Source organism: Mytilus californianus, unplaced genomic scaffold (genome assembly GCF_021869535.1).
Source record: "Mytilus californianus isolate M0D057914Y unplaced genomic scaffold, xbMytCali1.0.p SCAF_2, whole genome shotgun sequence".
In the NCBI taxonomy this organism is placed as follows: Eukaryota; Metazoa; Mollusca; class Bivalvia; order Mytilida; family Mytilidae; genus Mytilus; species Mytilus californianus.
The window spans coordinates 123,565,832-123,583,973 of record NW_026262668.1 but is presented as its reverse complement, the minus strand read 5'-3'; the positions used below and the strand labels follow the sequence as shown (position 1 = coordinate 123,583,973).

General features: G+C 30.3%; 1 protein-coding gene across 1 annotated transcript in view; it reads left to right on the top strand.

The window, feature by feature from the left end:
• Positions 1 to 599: 599 nt before the first annotated feature.
• Positions 600 to 18,142, top strand: part of LOC127730883 (uncharacterized) — a 30,803-nt gene continuing 13,260 nt past the window's right edge. The window contains exons 1-3 of the mRNA XM_052239486.1: positions 600 to 785; positions 9,740 to 9,818; positions 15,511 to 15,564. Coding sequence (XP_052095446.1) covers positions 681 to 785; positions 9,740 to 9,818; positions 15,511 to 15,564 — 238 coding nt within the window. The 5' untranslated portion in view covers positions 600 to 680. The remainder of the gene's footprint in view (positions 786 to 9,739; positions 9,819 to 15,510; positions 15,565 to 18,142) is intronic.

Genomic DNA, 18,142 nt, shown 5'->3' with positions numbered 1-18,142 from the left:
CAAATAAAACATGTTACAAGCATCCATGTCTTAAAAAATGAATAGTAAGCATGGACTAATGTCAAATTGTTCTAAATATTTGAAGAAATAAAACAAAACATCTGTTATTCCATTTTTAAGCCGGGATGTTAAATTAAGCATGGATACAATTTGCGTACTCCTCATTACAGAATCGTGGTTCGTTTGGAGGTCCATACAAACCCATTTTTCTATAATTCAATATGGATTCAGAATTAAATTGGTGGAAATATACAGCAAAGACGTATATAAGTATCTTAGTTATACGTCCTTGTATATAGTAAATAAGGATACATCTATAAAATAAACCCAGAATGGAAACTATTGTCTAGTGGATCATACATAATAAACGTAGGTGAAAAACTGTCAAAATAGGTGCAATTTGGGTACCCTCACGTTTCTATCAAACTGTAGTATATCATATTTATGTGTTAATTGTCCTTATGTTTTGTATATTGATCTATATTGTTTTGTCTTAAATGTACTGTATTGTTTTATGTATTCCGTAAGTTACAGAAATAACCGGAAATAATACCCAACCACTCGAAGAACTATTCGCAATTTATGATGTTTAAGCGCACAAGGGACATTGACATTGACAACAAAAAGCCATTTGACGCTGTCATACTTAACAAGCAGAATACTTTAAAGAATTTAGAATAATGGCTGAAGATTACAATGTTTTGAAAGACCTACAGAGTCACCTTAGAACTGCACAAGTTCCAATAGAACAGATGTCAACTCTGGCCCAACAGGGTGATGATAAGGTATCATACATTTACCCTTTGACGTCTTACACGTTATGTCGTTTATAGCAGGTTATTCTCGTATTATAGGTTTTCGTGCTATTTAGAATGCATTGTGACGTCACAATTTCCATTGAAAAAGCATGCATAGTACGAATTCATATGACGTACGAAAACATATGATCTGAAGATAGGTGTCCAGTTAACTTGTCCCTTTTCAGTCTTTTCAGACTTTTGAGAGTCTGTGACTGTGTCTCTCTGGAAACAGAATTCAAAAATGGATTACCAGTTATCCTTCTTCTTCTTCCGAATACGGGAGTAGACTCCTAGGTAGGAGTGTAAAACTTCCCGGAACTTGTGTGCTATGTACATATGGACTTAATTTAAAAATAATATGACAAAGAAAAATCATTAACAATAACATATATACATTATGTACAGTGGCTTTGTAGTTTAATAAGTTGTTGTGGCTCCTTCAAATGTTAGAGTGGATATGCCACTTTTGAAGGATTCCAGGGTGTCAGACATACCTATTGCTTCAGGTAGTGAGTTCCAGTCCGAAATAGTGCGAGGATAAAAAGAAAATTTATAGAAATCTTTATTTGTTGATATTTGCCTAAATTTATGTTTCCCCCTAGTACGTCTATCAGATATTGTTAAATTGTCCTTAGGAACTTCCACTAACCCCCAATTTATTTTATATAGCATAGTTAATCTAGCTTTTTTCCTTCTTATTTCTAAATTTTCCCATTCCAATGATTTAATTAAATTTGAAACTGCTCCAGGTGATCTGTCTTTATAATCATTGAAGACAAACCTGGCTGCCTTACGCTGTACCTGCTCAACCTGAGTGATGTGTTGCTTTTTGTACGGATCCCATACAGGGGAAGAGTATTCGACGACTGGACGGACAAGTGATGTGTACGTAAGGTTTTTAACCTTACGTGTGCAGTTTTTTAAGTTCCTACGAAGAAAACCTAAGGTTTTATTTGCCTTACAGGTAATATTGTTTATATGTGTTCCCCAATCAAGATCATGGCTTATAGTTACGCCTAAATATTTACTATCTTTTACTGCTTCTAAAACATGATTGTGTAATATATAATCAAAAGTGGAAGGTTTACTTTTTTTAGAAATATGAATAACATAACACTTCTCAGGATTAAAATTCATTTGCCAGTCCTCTTCATTAGATTTTTTGTTGAATTTCAACTGCTGAAGAGGATCTCACTATTAAATACACCTTATTGCTATTTAGACCAACCCAGGAAAAACAGTTCCTTAGACAACTTCCTGTTGAGATCAAGTGGAGCAAAACACAGGTGATCAGCAATGAGCTGAGGGAGGAAAAAGTTTGGAAAGTTGACATTTTAAAATTTTGATAGTTTAAGAAGCAATTTTTAAAAGACAAATTAAAGTCATTGATTATTTGTTTGATGTGTTTACCGTGGTTTAAACATGTCTCTATGAAAAGTTTTATGCACATTACATTTTTTGCTCCACTTGATCTCAACAGGAAGTTGTCTAAGGAACTGTTTTTCCTGGGTTGGTCAAAATAGCAATAAGGTCCACGGATAGCTTCAACTGGTTTGAAAAGTTGTGTAATTTTAGAACTTATCCGGATAGGAATAAATAGTGATAAGGTGTATTAGCACCAAGAAGTGACAAGAAGAATAATTTAGCGACAAGAAAATAAATTTAATGTCAAGATATCTAACAAAATGTTCAGAATGATGCATACTTTAAAATAATATAATAAAATAATTTTTACTAAAAATTCATTACAATAATGTAAGTAGTGCTACTAAATATAAATTTTTTTATAAAAAAGCAAAGAGTCAACTGTAAATTAATTAATTGACTTTTTCGATAAATTTATTGTTTAAATAGTATATAAACTTTCTTGTCGCTAAATTTGTCCTCTTGTGCTAATTTTTTCTTCCTGTTGCTATTTTTTTTATACTTGTAGCTTCTTGACGCTTCTTGTCACTAATTAGTGAGACCGACTGAAGACACATCTATATATATAAACTTTTAATTACTGATGATTTATATTTTGATCACCATTGAAATCTTTCGATTGTAAAAAAAGAGGCATTAATTTTTCTAAAATAAAATTCTATTTGCCAATTGAAAACACTGTCATAGCGTCCCTAATTTACATTCAATAATATGAAGAAGAAGTCCTCAGTATAACGGTAAGAAAATCAATTAAACACAGAACATGAAAATTCAATATACTAGTGAATTCAGAATCATGTATGTGTCTATACAATATGTCAAGCTGTAATTTGTGCCATTTAGCCTTTAAAAAATGTTAAAAAAAAATTGAATAGAAACGATCTAATGTCTGCCATTAACACCCAATTCTCCAAAAAATGAAAAACATAAAGATATGACAATTGACATAAGAAAAGTCTTGAGTAGTCTCGTTTCTTGGGACAAGAAAATGTTTTTCAAGATCTCAAGCCTGCCCTTAAAAACTTGATCAGTAGATTAACAAAACATACATTGAAGAACAATAAATAAAAACCAGATTGGCTGAACAGGACTAACACTTCTAAAAAATAATGGTACATTTATGTCTATGATAGATAACTAAAACACAAAATAGATAACAAATTATACCAATAATGCCTGCAGTTACTGAAAGCAAGCTCAAAGTACTTAACCCTTTGATAAGAAATTTTGTTGCTGTACTTTATAGAAGATTTCATTCAGCAACCTTTTAAAATAGTACAGGAAGATACATGTATATAATCCTGTTCAATGCCCAAAACAAACTATACAAAAAAAAAAAAAAAAACACCCAAAAAGAAACATTTTAGTATTTCTTTAAAAGTTCTATAGACAACCAAATTGCAGCTTTAATTCCTTTAAACTGTCATAGTGATTCAGGGATAAAACAATGTATATATTTCTACTTCTACTTTGTAGTGACCCCCTTCAACACATTGAAGTTTATGTCACTTGTACTATGCATTGCTTAGTGGAAACGTGTTTACAGTGAAAATAATTTGAGAACTATGAACAAAAGTACCTTTAACATTTTGACATAGTACACATTTTTTATTTTGTTTTTATGCCCCACCTACGATAGTAGAGGGGCATTATGTTTTTCGGTCTGTGTGTTCGTCCGTCTGTCCCACTTCAGGTTAAATTTTGGTCAAGGTAGTTTTTGATGAAGTTGAAGTCCAATCAACTTGAAACTTAGTACACATGTGTCCTATGATATGATCTTTCTAATTGTAATGCCAAATTAGAGTTTTGACCCCAATTTCACGGTCCACTGAACATAGAAAATGTCAGATAGTGCGAGTGGGGCATCCGTGTACTATGGACACATTCTTTTTTTTTTTTATATTAAGTTAAAATTAATTAGACCTGATAAGTTTTGTTTTAAATTGTTGATCATGTCGACTTAAATTTCAGTACACATGTTCAGTTTCATCAGTCAGGGGTACTACTTGTACAAGTAATCTTTATATACTTGAAGAAGTAAATAATAATATACTTAAATAAGTAAATTTGGTTTTGTTTATAACGTTTGAATAATCTCCCCTTAATTTTCTTGAAAATTTACTTGTATAAGTAATTTTTTTTTTTAAATCCCTAAAGTTCTCAAGTTTTGAGATGTTAAAACATGCCTTTAACAATTTTTCTCAGGTTAGCTCATAATTTTTGATTAGAGTTCAATGTTTCATCTCATTAATTCAAGAGAGAAACTAATTGGGCAGAGATCTTGCCTTCAAAAATTGCCCCTTGGGGGCTTGTAAATGAGCAGTGTTCTGAAGATAACAATAATAATCTTTATTCTCATAAACCATAAGATACAACAGTACAGAGATAAACATACATATAGCGATGAAAAAAAAACTTATTTATAATAACATCATACACACAAGCATTCACAAATTATCATTAAATACCCACATACACATATATCATTATGTACAAAAATAACAGACAAATGAGATTTTCATTGTCCATGAAATTACACTTAATTGATTAGTAAAGACATCTGCAAAGGACAGACAATTAAAAATTCTATTAGAGCAAAGAAGTCCTGAGAAATTCAAGAAAAGAAGATAGTATGACTTTTGTACTTCTATAAGTAAAAAAATCTGAATGTCTAAGGGACATAATTATAACTAAGCCAATAAAATAATTTACCTGTACAAGTAAATAAAATACACTTTTATAGGTATCTTACAAATTTACTTATATAAGTATATTAATATTTACTTCAAGTGAATAAAAATTACTTGTACAAGTAGTACCCCTGACTTCATTCAGTTCATTGTGATGTGAAATTTATAAAATATATGCAAAATTAGGAGTGGGACAAGATTTCATGATTCACTAAAAATTTGACAGTGTGAGCAGGGCAATGGTGTCCTATGGTCACATATTATTGATTGTATTATACATTTTTATTTTGTACGCATATTTGTTTAAAAGGAAGACAAGATTTAAACTCACAACTATTCAGGGTTCCACTATAATATTATAATGCAAAACAATACATTTTGAAATTTGAATGCTCTATTCTTTAAGTTTATACTAAATCATTTATTATTTATTGCTCACCAGCACTGGGTATTGAACAGTAAAGATTTCAAGGTTTGGTTAAATTGTAATGGGCACACTTTATTTGTAGTTTAAAGTATGAAATTGTGGGGTATCAAAGGGAACATTTGTTTCAAGAAGCTTTTGCTACATTATGTATTATAATGGAGTTGTGCAAATATCAAATAATACATCTTTTAATGATTGTAGTTTTGGTTAACAGCCATTAGTAGCAATTATTTTATTATTTTAATTTTGACCCTTTTGACACCCCATGGTATTGTGTAAGAACTCATTTGTACTTTTCTTAGCAGAGGTTCAATTCATTTATCCTATTTTCTGGATGTAAATGTAAATATGGTATCAAAATAGATATCATTGTATAAGCTTCAAAAACTACTTATTTCTTTTTATGATGATTTTGCATTTAAAAAGTAGCCTTCTGAATTGATCATTTAAGCATGCAGTGAGATACAACATGTACTGTAGTCTTGATTGTATTGTTATGCTAAAAAGCCCATAACAAATTAGTAGTTCTAGCTTCTGTCTCATCAAGGACCTTGAATCTATCTTCAAGTACAAGGAGAATCAGTTAAAAACTTTAATCCCAGTTTTAATTCTGTATCTTGCATTTTGTAGGCTATTACTTCGATGCATAATTACTGCTACAAAAATCTATTAATTTCCCTGCTTTTGATTTTTTACATAACCTAATCGAAGTTATATCACAATAAAGATGAAGTCTTTAAGTTGTTACATCTTTTAGTTCAATTCAAGGTAACTTTTTGATAAGAGTGAATTTGTTGCATTCAAACTAGTTTCAGTTTACAAATGGTTTTAGGGTTAAAGATTTTGAATGGTTTGTTGTTAAGTTTAAACCCAGTTTACGAGTAATGAAACAAATCAAAAGTTTTTATATTGGTTTGTTAAACTGTGTATAAACCCATAGGTGGATCCAGGGGGGGGGCCTGGGCCCCGCCTTTCGTGGGAAAAATTTGGTTGATTATATAGGGAATCACTGAAGCATGACTGGAGCGGCCCCCCCTTATGAAAAGTTCTGGATCCGCCACTGATTAACCGCACAGGTTTTTTAAACTGAATAAACCACAGTTGAGAGGCAATCAATACGCCAATAGTTAGTGGGTCTCATTGGGGTCTAAGCGTGACGTGGGATTGTCAGATTTTTTTTAAGTGTGACAAATGAAAGTCAAATTATTGAGCGTGAAAACGGGAAACGAAGATGGGCGGGACACGTGAAATTACAAGCGTTATTATTACAATGATAAGCGGGATACAGGATTCTGACAAAACAATAAGCAGGAATAGGGATCAGACCCCCTAGTTGGGCATTGTATCTGTATGCATGATTAGATGATAATTATTCTCTACATTATTGTTGCATGTGACCTACATAACTGTAACTCTTTGGTGTTCCATGACATTGATTTTCGTCATTTAATATTAGGTCAAAGTTGAGTTTGATTAAATTGGCTTTAATATACTATATTCCGTGACAAAAATATTAATTGTGGAAAGGGATAACTCATTACAGCCATGAGAAATCCTGTCCTCCCTTGTATTATACGACCGCAAAAAAATTTTGCGATCGTATATTGGTATGACGTTGGCTTGGTCGTCGTCCGAAGACACATTGGTTTTCGCACTCTAACTTTAGTTTAAGTGAATGGATCTCTATGAAATTTTACCATAAGGTTCAATACCACAAAAGGAAGGTTGGGATTGATTTTGGGGGTTATGGTACCAACAGTTAAGGAATTAGGGACCAAAAATAAGCATTTTTGTAACTTCCAGGCATAACTTGTGTGTTAGTTTATGGATCTCTCTGACATTGTACCACAAGGTTCCATATCACAAAGGGAATGCTGGGCTTGATTTTGGGGGTAATTGCCACCAAATTTTAGGAATTAGGAGCCAAAAAAAGGGGCAAAAAACAAGCATTTTTATATGGACAAATACTTCAGTACAAAACATAATTTAAAGCAGTGTAAGGGAGATGAATCAAATACATCATTTGAAATACCTCCCTTACACTGCTTTTAAATTATGTATAAAGTAATGGTTAATGAACATTTAAGACAATTTAAAACAGTGTAAAGGAGGTAATCCTGCACATACAACGTTTTGATTACTTCCCTTACACTGCTTTTCAATTATGTTTAAAGAAATGCATATTTATAAAGGAAGACCAGTAAAAATATCTGCAAATGTTGCATCTTTTTTTTTTACAAAAAAATCCATATGAAAGATTTGACACCATATTTTAAATTCTATTATAAAATAGATTAAGTTAGCGCTATGGTAAATTTAAATGGGTAATTATGGTTGCAAATTCCATTGGAAATTTGAATTGAGATTATGACCATATCTTGAGGAAAAGAATTTTTTTGGGGAAAAAGGGGGGGGGGGGGTAAAAAGAAATTGTGGGGGTCATTTTTTTCTCATTTCAGATTTCAGAAATTAAAAAGAATTATTCTTCAAATATTTTTTTTTTTCAAATTTCAAGAAGTAATCTTTAATTGTACAGTATGGCGCATTAGATTTGTAAAATCTTTGACCACATTTATTTATTTGTTATGCCAAATCTGACCGTGTATTTAGATTTTTAATTTTGGGTCCAGTTTTCAAATTGGTCTACATTAAGGTCCAAACGGTCCAAAATTAAACTTAGTTTGATTTTAACAAAAATTGAATATATGGGGTTCTTTGATATGCTGAATCTAAACATGTATTTAGATTTTTGATTTCGGGCCCAGTTTTCAAGTTGGTCCAAATTGGAGTCAAAAATTACACTTTGTTTGATTTCAACAAAAATTGAATATATGGGGTTCTTTGATATGCTGAATCTAACCATGTATTTTGATTTTTGGGCCCCGTTATCAAATTGGTCCACATTGAGGTCAAAAGGGTCCAAAATTAAACTTTGTTTGATTTCATCAAAAATTGAATTCTTTGGATTCTTTGATATGCTGAATCTAACCATGTATTTAGATTTTGGATATTGGACCATAATAGGTAAATTAAAAAATTTTAAGTTCTTAGACCACATTCATTCTGTGTCAGAAACCTATGCTGTGTCAAATATTTAATCACAATCCAAATTCAGAGCTGTATCAAGCTTGAATGTTGTGTCCATATTTGCCCCAACTGTTAAGGGTTCGACCTCTGCGGTCGTATCAAGCTGCGCCCAGCGGAGCATTTTATTTTAAATGTATTTTAATAGGGTATAATGCCCTTACTAAAAGCAACAAAAAAGAAAACAAGATTTCTCTTTCTCGTAAATTTAAAATTAATTTTTTCGAACAGAATTCAATTTGTTCAAGTCTAATTATGGTGCATGAATTAAGACAAAAGATATGGACACTAGAACTTTTATACATTTGAGATTCGTTGTTTTATATTTGCCAGATAAAAGATGTTTATTTGCATTGAATATATATTATTTGTGAGCATATGCTCCAAGAACATCTTTATTTTTTTTACAATATCATTTGATCAGTCATCATCACTACAATGCTTTGAGAAATTAGATCTTTTATCAAGTGAGTACAAATGAGTCTTGTATATGTGTGATCAAATATTTGTCATGATCAAAGTGAGCTAATTATATACAGATATGGGTCATAGCTCTAAGTATATTGTAATAAAATTTGGAATGAATTAAGAATTTTTAATAAGAAGGCAATACTGTATGCTTCATTTAAAATCTTGAAGTATTTTTTTTATTTCTACATAAATTTTTAAATCTATAATTATTTTTCTATGTATTTTTATATGATTGGTGAAAACCATGCCCAAATATTTGAGTAATTTTTAAATAAAAGCTAGAAACTGGGAATTTGAGCTTCTAAAATTGCTTTATTACAAGGCGTTACTAAAAAGTCAGGCTTTAACATTGAAAGAATAAGAAGTAAAATTTCTAATTCAAAACAATATTAATTTGATCTTGACATTTTCACATCCTGTGCTATCCCTTCTTTGTGTTGTATGTACATTGTAACATTTGCACAAAATTCTAAAAGTCTAAATTCTTACTCTATATATACTCTTGAAATATTGGTCATTAACTCATTTTGATTATTTAAGTATGTGTGTGATGCTTTATCCTTTACATCATTAATCATATCAGTATTTTTAGATATATTCAAGTAATCAAAAGTAAACTTTGAATTTATAATCTTACATGTATAATATTTCTAATAGTTTTTCTATGAAGAATTAAAATTTTGTACAATCACTCAAAACGAGATTTTTGAAATATTGAATTAAGTATGAATCGTGATAACTGTAATGTACTGTTGGTTCATCGATATTATTCTGTTGCAAATATAATTATATAACCAAGGAAATATTGTATGCATAAAATAAGATCTTGTTTTTGTTCTTAGCTTGTAGAAGATTTTTTAACAGAGAACATTAAAGTACAGGGAAGTGACACAGAGGTGTTACAAAGCCAGTTATATATAGGTATAATATATTATACAAAGCCAGTTATATATAGGTATAGTATATAATACCAAGCCAGTTATATATCAGTAAAGTATATAATACCAAGCCAGTTATATATCAGTAAAGTATATAATACCATGCCAGTTATATATCAGTAAAGTATATAATACCAAGTCAGTTATATATAGGTACAAAAGTATAATATATAATACCAAACCAGTTATATATAGGTATAGTATATAATACCAAGCCAGTTTTATACATATATAGGTATAACATATAATACCAAGCCAGTTATATATAGGTATAATATATAATACCAAGCCAGTTATATATAGGTATAATATATAATACCAAGTCAGTTATATATAGGTATAATATATAATACAAAGCCAGTTATATATAGGTATAACATAATACCAAGCTAGTTATATATAGGTATAGTATATAATACCAAGCCAGTTATATATAGGTATAACATATATTACAAAGCCAGTTATATATAGGTTTAATATATAATACCAAGCCAGTTATATATAGGTATAGTATATAATACAAAGCCAGTTATATATAGGTATAGTATATAATACCAAGCTAGTTATATATAGGTATAGTATATAATACCAAGCCAGTTATATATAGGTATAGTATATAATACCAAGCTAGTTATATATAGGTATAACATATAATACAAAGCCAGTTATATATAGGTATAGTATATAATACCAAGCTAGTTATATATAGGTATAACATATAATACAAAGCCAGTTATATATAGGTATAACATAATACCAAGCCAGTTATATATAGGTATAGTATATAATACCAAGCTAGTTATATATAGGTATAACATATAATACAAAGCCAGTTATATATAGGTATAACATAATACCAAGCCAGTTATATATAGGTATAGTATATAATACCAAGCTAGTTATATATAGGTATAGTATATAATACCAAGCCAGTTATATATAGGTATAGTATATAATACAAAGCCAGTTATATATAGGTATAGTATATAATACCAAGCTAGTTATATATAGGTATAACATATAATACAAAGCCAGTTATATATATAGGTATTATATATAATACCAAACCAGTTATATATAGGTATAACATATAATACCAAGCCAGTTATATATAGGTTTAATATATAATTCAAAGCCAGTTATATATAGGTATAGTATATAATACAAAGCCAGTTATATATAGGTATAATATATAATACAAAGCCAGTTATATATAGGTTTAATATATAATACCAAGCCAGTTATATATAGGTATAATATATAATACAAAGCCAGTTATATATAGGTATAATATATAATACAAAGCCAGTTATATATAGGTATAGTATATAATACCAAGCCAGTTATATATAGGTATAGTATATAATACCAAGCTAGTTATATATAGGTATAGTATATAATACCAAGCCAGTTATATATAGGTATAGTATATAATACAAAGCCAGTTATATATAGGTATAGTATATAATACCAAGCTAGTTATATATAGGTATAACATATAATACAAAGCCAGTTATATATATAGGTATTATATATAATACCAAACCAGTTATATATAGGTATAACATATAATACCAAGCCAGTTATATATAGGTTTAATATATAATTCAAAGCCAGTTATATATAGGTATAGTATATAATACAAAGCCAGTTATATATAGGTATAATATATAATACAAAGCCAGTTATATATAGGTTTAATATATAATACCAAGCCAGTTATATATAGGTATAATATATAATACAAAGCCAGTTATATATAGGTATAATATATAATACCAAGCTAGTTATATATAGGTATAATATATAATACAAAGCCAGTTATATATAGGTATAATATATAATACCAAGCTAGTTATATATAGGTATAATATATAATACAAAGCCAGTTATATATAGGTTTAATTATAGTATATAATACTAAGTCAGTTATATATATTTTTATTTCAAGCTCACTGATGAGCTTTTTTATGTGAAATGGGCATCTGGCATACAAAATTTCAATCCTGCTATCTACAATGAGTTCATTTACAACCACTGGGTCGCTGCCACTGCTGGTGGAGTTTTTCTCCCCAAGGGTATCACCAGCCCAGTAGTCAGCACTTCTGTGTTGACATGAACTATCATTGATATGGTCATAATTATAAGGGGGCCTCGGTGGCCGAGTGGTCTAAAGTAGTCGAACTACTGTATCACTAGCCAGTCAACACTGAGGTTGTGAGTTCGAATCCTGCATGTGGCAGGTGCACTCGACTCCAATCTTAATTGACTAGGAATTTCAGTTTTCATTCCGAAGGTCGGTGGTTCTCTCTGGGCACTCCGGCTTCCTACACCAATAAAAACTGACTGCCACAAAACAGCACAATAGTGTTGAAAGTGGCGTAAAACATCAATCAATCAATCATAACTATAAATTAACTGTTTACAAAACTTTGAATTTTTTGAAATACTTAATATTATCTACCCCAGGAAAAGATTCCCTTAGCTGTATTTGGCAAAACTTTAATGAATTTTTGGTCCTCTTCAACTTCGTAATTTGTTTGGCCTTTTTAACTTTTTTTGATTCGAGCATCACTGATGAGTCTTCTTTAGACGAAATGTGCATCTGGCGTACAAAATTTCAATCCTGGTATCTATGATGAGTTTATTAATAGATAACCACCACAGTTTTGAGTGCTGTTGTTGATTGTCAAACCAATCCAACAAAAGTAGGATTCTCCTTCCAGACTATCACTTCTTTTGAGATAGAAAAAAACATTCTATACATCCATGAACATTTTAAGAAATTTATCAAAGAAATATATACTCAGATATTCCAGTTACAAAATTATGTGTATGTGTATAACCATAGTTGTCAAGAAAATTACATAAAATGTGCACAGTGCATGAATCTTGTATCATTTCAAAATATCAATGATGTCTTTGTTAATGTTATATTTAAAATTGGAGTTATCTTCCTTTGTCCATAATTGTAGTAAAACCAACTAGATTTATTTGAAAAAGAAAATTTCTTAATTGATTTTACAAATGTATTGCCTTCCACTGACATACTTGATATAATGCAATGTTTAATTTATTGTTTCAACTGCAAAATGAAAGTTATCTTTACCCTGCAGTGCTCACAAGCACTTTGATTTATATATTTGATTATAGGCCATACTGCATCTGAAATACAAATGAAAATATTTTAAAAACTAAATAAAAAATACACGTATTCATTTTTCACATATTCATTTTATTGAATATCGACCTTGGATGTGAAATTAATTACTTAATTAAACTTTAACTATTAAAAAATTGAATTTTTTTCATCATGTTCATACAATGTACTACATTAAAACTTCAAGTGTGCATCCATCACAACTGAATTACACCTGAATAGTCCTACTGGCTGAAGAATGTTTAATATTCTGTTAAAGGACGCTTGTATATCTTTACGTTAACAACATATCTATGGCCCGTCCTATTCATTATTTCTTGGTCTGGGACACCTGCTTGGTACAGTGTTGTTGCAAGAGTTTTCTTGCCTAATTGGTTTGTAAAATAACCTTATATCTTTGCCTCAGAACATAGTTTTCATCAACATTGACAATGTATTAACTTCAACTGGTTGTGTCTTGCCGCTATATAGCTTTATGAGCAGATGTGGTGTAAAGCAATCATTAATCAATCAACTTATTGTGTATTGAACTTGATGTCACCATCTGAATCCAAAGGTCTCTTATAACTAATTTTTACCCACTTAAGATATAATATTTAAGTATTTTTACAGAAATTTTGAACAAAATCAAATGAGATTAAGGAAATAATGTTTAATATTCATTGGTCTTTGATGATGTCCCCCTAAATAAGTGATAATGAAATGAATAAAAATGCATAAAAACAAAATGAAAATTTTTATAGAATATATATCCATTTCATTTGTACCATTTTGTTTACACTTTATGAAATCAGACCTTAAGGAATACACCTATATTTTCTGAAAATGAGCATTTTTGACAGTATTAACATACAGTTATGGAACTTTCTACTTTTATGACTTTTTAATTATAATTTCTTTCAATAAAAAGAGAGTCAGAGAAATAAATAACAAGAATAAGACTTATCTTAATAGCTTTTGTCACAATAACCAATTCCAGAAAATGAGATGAAACAACCATTTTGATTTATTCCCATTTTGGAATATGCAAAAATATGCAAAATATGGTTCCTAGTTTGATGTGTAGAGTAAATTTACATTGCTTAGTACATTCTAGCAACTGCTGCAGACGTGATCAAACAGCAAACTGGAAAACTACAGCGGGTAAAACAAATATTTAATCAAATGAACATTTGGCCTATGGGATTTACCATATAGAAAACAATTGATTATGTGTAATACACGTTTGGTGGACAAAATAGCCATAGAAAGCATAACTTTCACGTGGGTTCACTGGTTAGTCCCTCTCATTGTACATGTGTATCTACACATTACCGTTTGTTTGCCATTTGATAACGAGAACATGTATAATATACAATGTCTGTTATATATAGGTATAGTACATTATATTAAGCCAGTTATATACAAGTACTAATGTATAGTAAGTATTTGCTAGGAACCTCAAAGAAAAGTACAAATAAAGTCAAAAGATTTAAATTAGAATAACAAATGGTTATTACAGCTGGTTTGTTACTGTGTGTTCCTTGGAATTTGAGTTGAACTAGTGGAAATTCATTCACTGTGCAGCCACAATTAAGTTAAGAAAGGAGAATGGCCGATTTTGGCCTCAAATTTCAGGTTCATCTGACAAAAGATTTTGGACACTTTTTAAACACTTAAGTGTCTATTTCAGTTGATTCTATTAGTTTATGTGAAAGATTTTAACTGATTTACTCATTAAAAACGCTCCGATTCAAGCTTAAATATGAAAAATCTATCAAATATGCCAAAAAATGTCACTTTTCAGATGTTTTTTGCCAAAAATGAAAATGGCCGCATCCGTGTTCATCCTCAACCTTTATATATGTTATGTGTTATCATGAAATACAACTTACATTTCAATATTAAGAATGAACACAAATGCGGCCACTTTCATTTAAGACGGAAACCGTCTAGAATTTAACTAAAATGCTAAAATTGTGAAGATTTCAGTAACTTAGCATGACTTAATGATGCTAGTTCCCAATATATGTGCATTGTATTGTCAAAAACAGCCCATATTTATGTAGCAGAAGCATTCTACTTTCCAATAAATAACTAAAAGTTTACATTTTAACAGTTTTGTAAAACTGCTTTATTTTGGGGCCAAAAAAGGGGTCTTACTGGACTTACTCCTTTAATGAATGCACACAAAAAAGGCTTGAATCTTTAAAATTTGATACTTGCACTTGTATGTTGAAGTCAATTACATTTGTGTAAAAATAAGAGCCAAACAATGTTTTAGTAGTACAAGGATAAACGAAAGCTATTCTCATTTAATACATGACTTATTAACTATGTCTTATTAACTATGACTTATTAAATATGACTTTGAGGCATGCAGTCAAGATTTTTGACTTGTGAATAGCAAGTACATATTTAATCTGTCATATAAAGGAAGTTTTTGATTTTGGTTTTCACTTCCTCTGTGCAGGATATTATAAATTTATTTCATGACCCAGTCTACTTCACTCATGTTACTATATATGTTTTACAGCATGTTTTTGGGGTATGAAGGAAGTTGTACAAGAAATCTTATCCAAAAGAATCTGTAAGTACTAACTTATACAAAACATTGTTTATGGACATGTAAAGAAAATGCTTATGTTCTAAACAAAACAGTGTCCATTCATTAACATGAAAACCCTTTGAAATTTTTTCAAATTTAGATATGTTGTTTCCTGTGACTAAATGAAGGTCAAGTTCAATTTTCACGATTTTAGCTTTTCTCGTTGTTGAGTTATTTCCCTTTCAAATAGTCAAAAGTGGTAATTATTATGTGATTGAGTTATTTCCCTTTGAACAGAAATGGTTAATTATACATATAAAGTTTGATAACACTTACAGATAAGTTTTATAGATTTTTAAAAGACATTGTATTAATGATAAATGACATTTTGGATTTTTTTTTCTTTTCTTTGGTAAATTGTTTGAAGAATTTTGTGGTAGGTTTGTTTGTTATTCTGTATAAACTAATTTTCTGAATGCTATATATATATTTTTTTTTTTGATGAAGTGAACTTTAAAAACTTAGCTTACATTGTCTATTAATAAACATATATTTAAATTTCTGATTTTGGTTTTGTTAGAAACCTTTTCAGATAATAAGGACATACTATGTAGATGTGCATATCGACAGCAAATTACGATTCAATTCTTTTTCTAGGAGTTGCGCCCCTTTGAACTTATTTACCTCAATGTACTACTGCAACAGATTGTCATCGCAACTCCTCTCAAACCACACAACAGAATTTCATGAAACCTTTTCAGATAATAAGGACATACTACGTAGATGTGCATATCGACAGGAAATTACGATTCAATTTTTTTTCCAGGAGGTACGCCCCTTTGAACTTATTTGACCAATATACTACTGCAACCTTTTGTCATCGCAACTCCTCTCAAACCACACAACAGAATTTCATGAAACCTTTTCAGATATTAAGGACATACTACCTAGATGTGCATATCGACAGGAAATTACAATTCAATTTTTTTTCCAGGAGTTATGCCCCTTTGAACTTATTTGCCCAAAATACTACTGCAACCTTTTGTCATCGCAACTCCTCTCAAACCACACAACAGAATTTCATGAAACTGTGTAGATAATAAGGACATACTTTTTTTCTGATACAATTTTTTTTTCTTACACTTATATTATTTCTCCAATGACAATTTTGGGACGTGGGGCATGTGAGCGCGCTCACTAAGGTTCTTTCATTTTCTCGTGTTTCTTATGTATGAAAATGAAAATTTCTATGCCAGATATAGAAAAGTTTACTTCAGAATTATCCACAATAGAAATTACAGAAAAAGATGTTGAGGACATACTGTTAAATTTAAATACATCAAAAGCTATTGGGCCCGATTGTGTAAGTCCCCGGTTATTGAAAGAAGCGAGTTATATTGTGAAACGTCCTTTTTGTAAATTGTTTAACATGTCTATTTCTGTTGGCAGGTTTCCCAGTGACTGGAAACTTGCCAATGTTATTCCTGTTTTCAAAAAAAATTCTCCTACGGAAGTATCAAATTATAGACCAATTTCCATGACAAGTGTTCTCTGTAAAGTCATGGAAAGATGTGTATATAAGCATACTTACTTGAAAATAATATTTTGACGGACAACCAGTCAGGATTTACACCTGGTGACTCGGCTATCAATCAATTATTATATTTGACAAACGACTTTGGGAGGGGTTTAGACGAGCCTAAGGAAATTTGGGTTATATTTTGTGATATTAGTAAAGCTTTTGATAGAGTTTGGCATAAGGGGTTAATTCATAAATTAGAAGCAATTGGTATAACAGGTCAGTTGCTTCGCTGGGTCAAAGACTATTTAAGAGGCAGGAAGCAACGAGTGGTTATTAACAGTAAAACGTCAGGATGGCGAGACATTGATGCCGGTGTTCCTCAAGGATCAATCCTTGGTCCTCTCTTCTTTTTAATATTTATAAATGATATTGTAGCTGAAATTCAGTCAGAAAAATACGATTTGCAGATGACACAAGTCTGTATCTTATAGTGGACAATCCAATAAATGGTGCATTAAAGCTTAATGAAGATTTAAAGAAAATTCACTACTGGTCTGAGAAGTGGTTGGTTTATTTTAATGCAATTAAAACTGAGAGCATGACCATATCCCGGAAACTTAAAAAACCTATTCATCCACAGCTTTTCATGAATAATTTCCTTTTAAACTCTGTAAATGAACACAAGCATCTTGGAGTGATACTGTCAAACGACGGTAATTGGCACAAGTATATTGATATGATAGTAAAAAAAGCTTATTCCCGTTTAAATATACTTAGAAAATTTAAATTGATTTTAAACAGAAGGGAGTTCTATGAACAACACTATGCATACAATAGACTACAATTATTCTAAAAGGAAGCTCTATGAACAACACTGCATAATGTAGACTCACATTTTTTCAAAAAAACTTTAGAACAACTTTATTTTTCTTATATAAGGCGAGTTCTTGAATATGCTGATGTAGTTTGGGATACATCTACATTAATTTTAATTCATAAAATAGAAAGCGTCCAAATAGAGGCTGCAAGGATTGTGACTGGAGGAACAAGGTTAACATCTATTAATTTACTATTTAAGGAAACGGGATAGGAAAAACT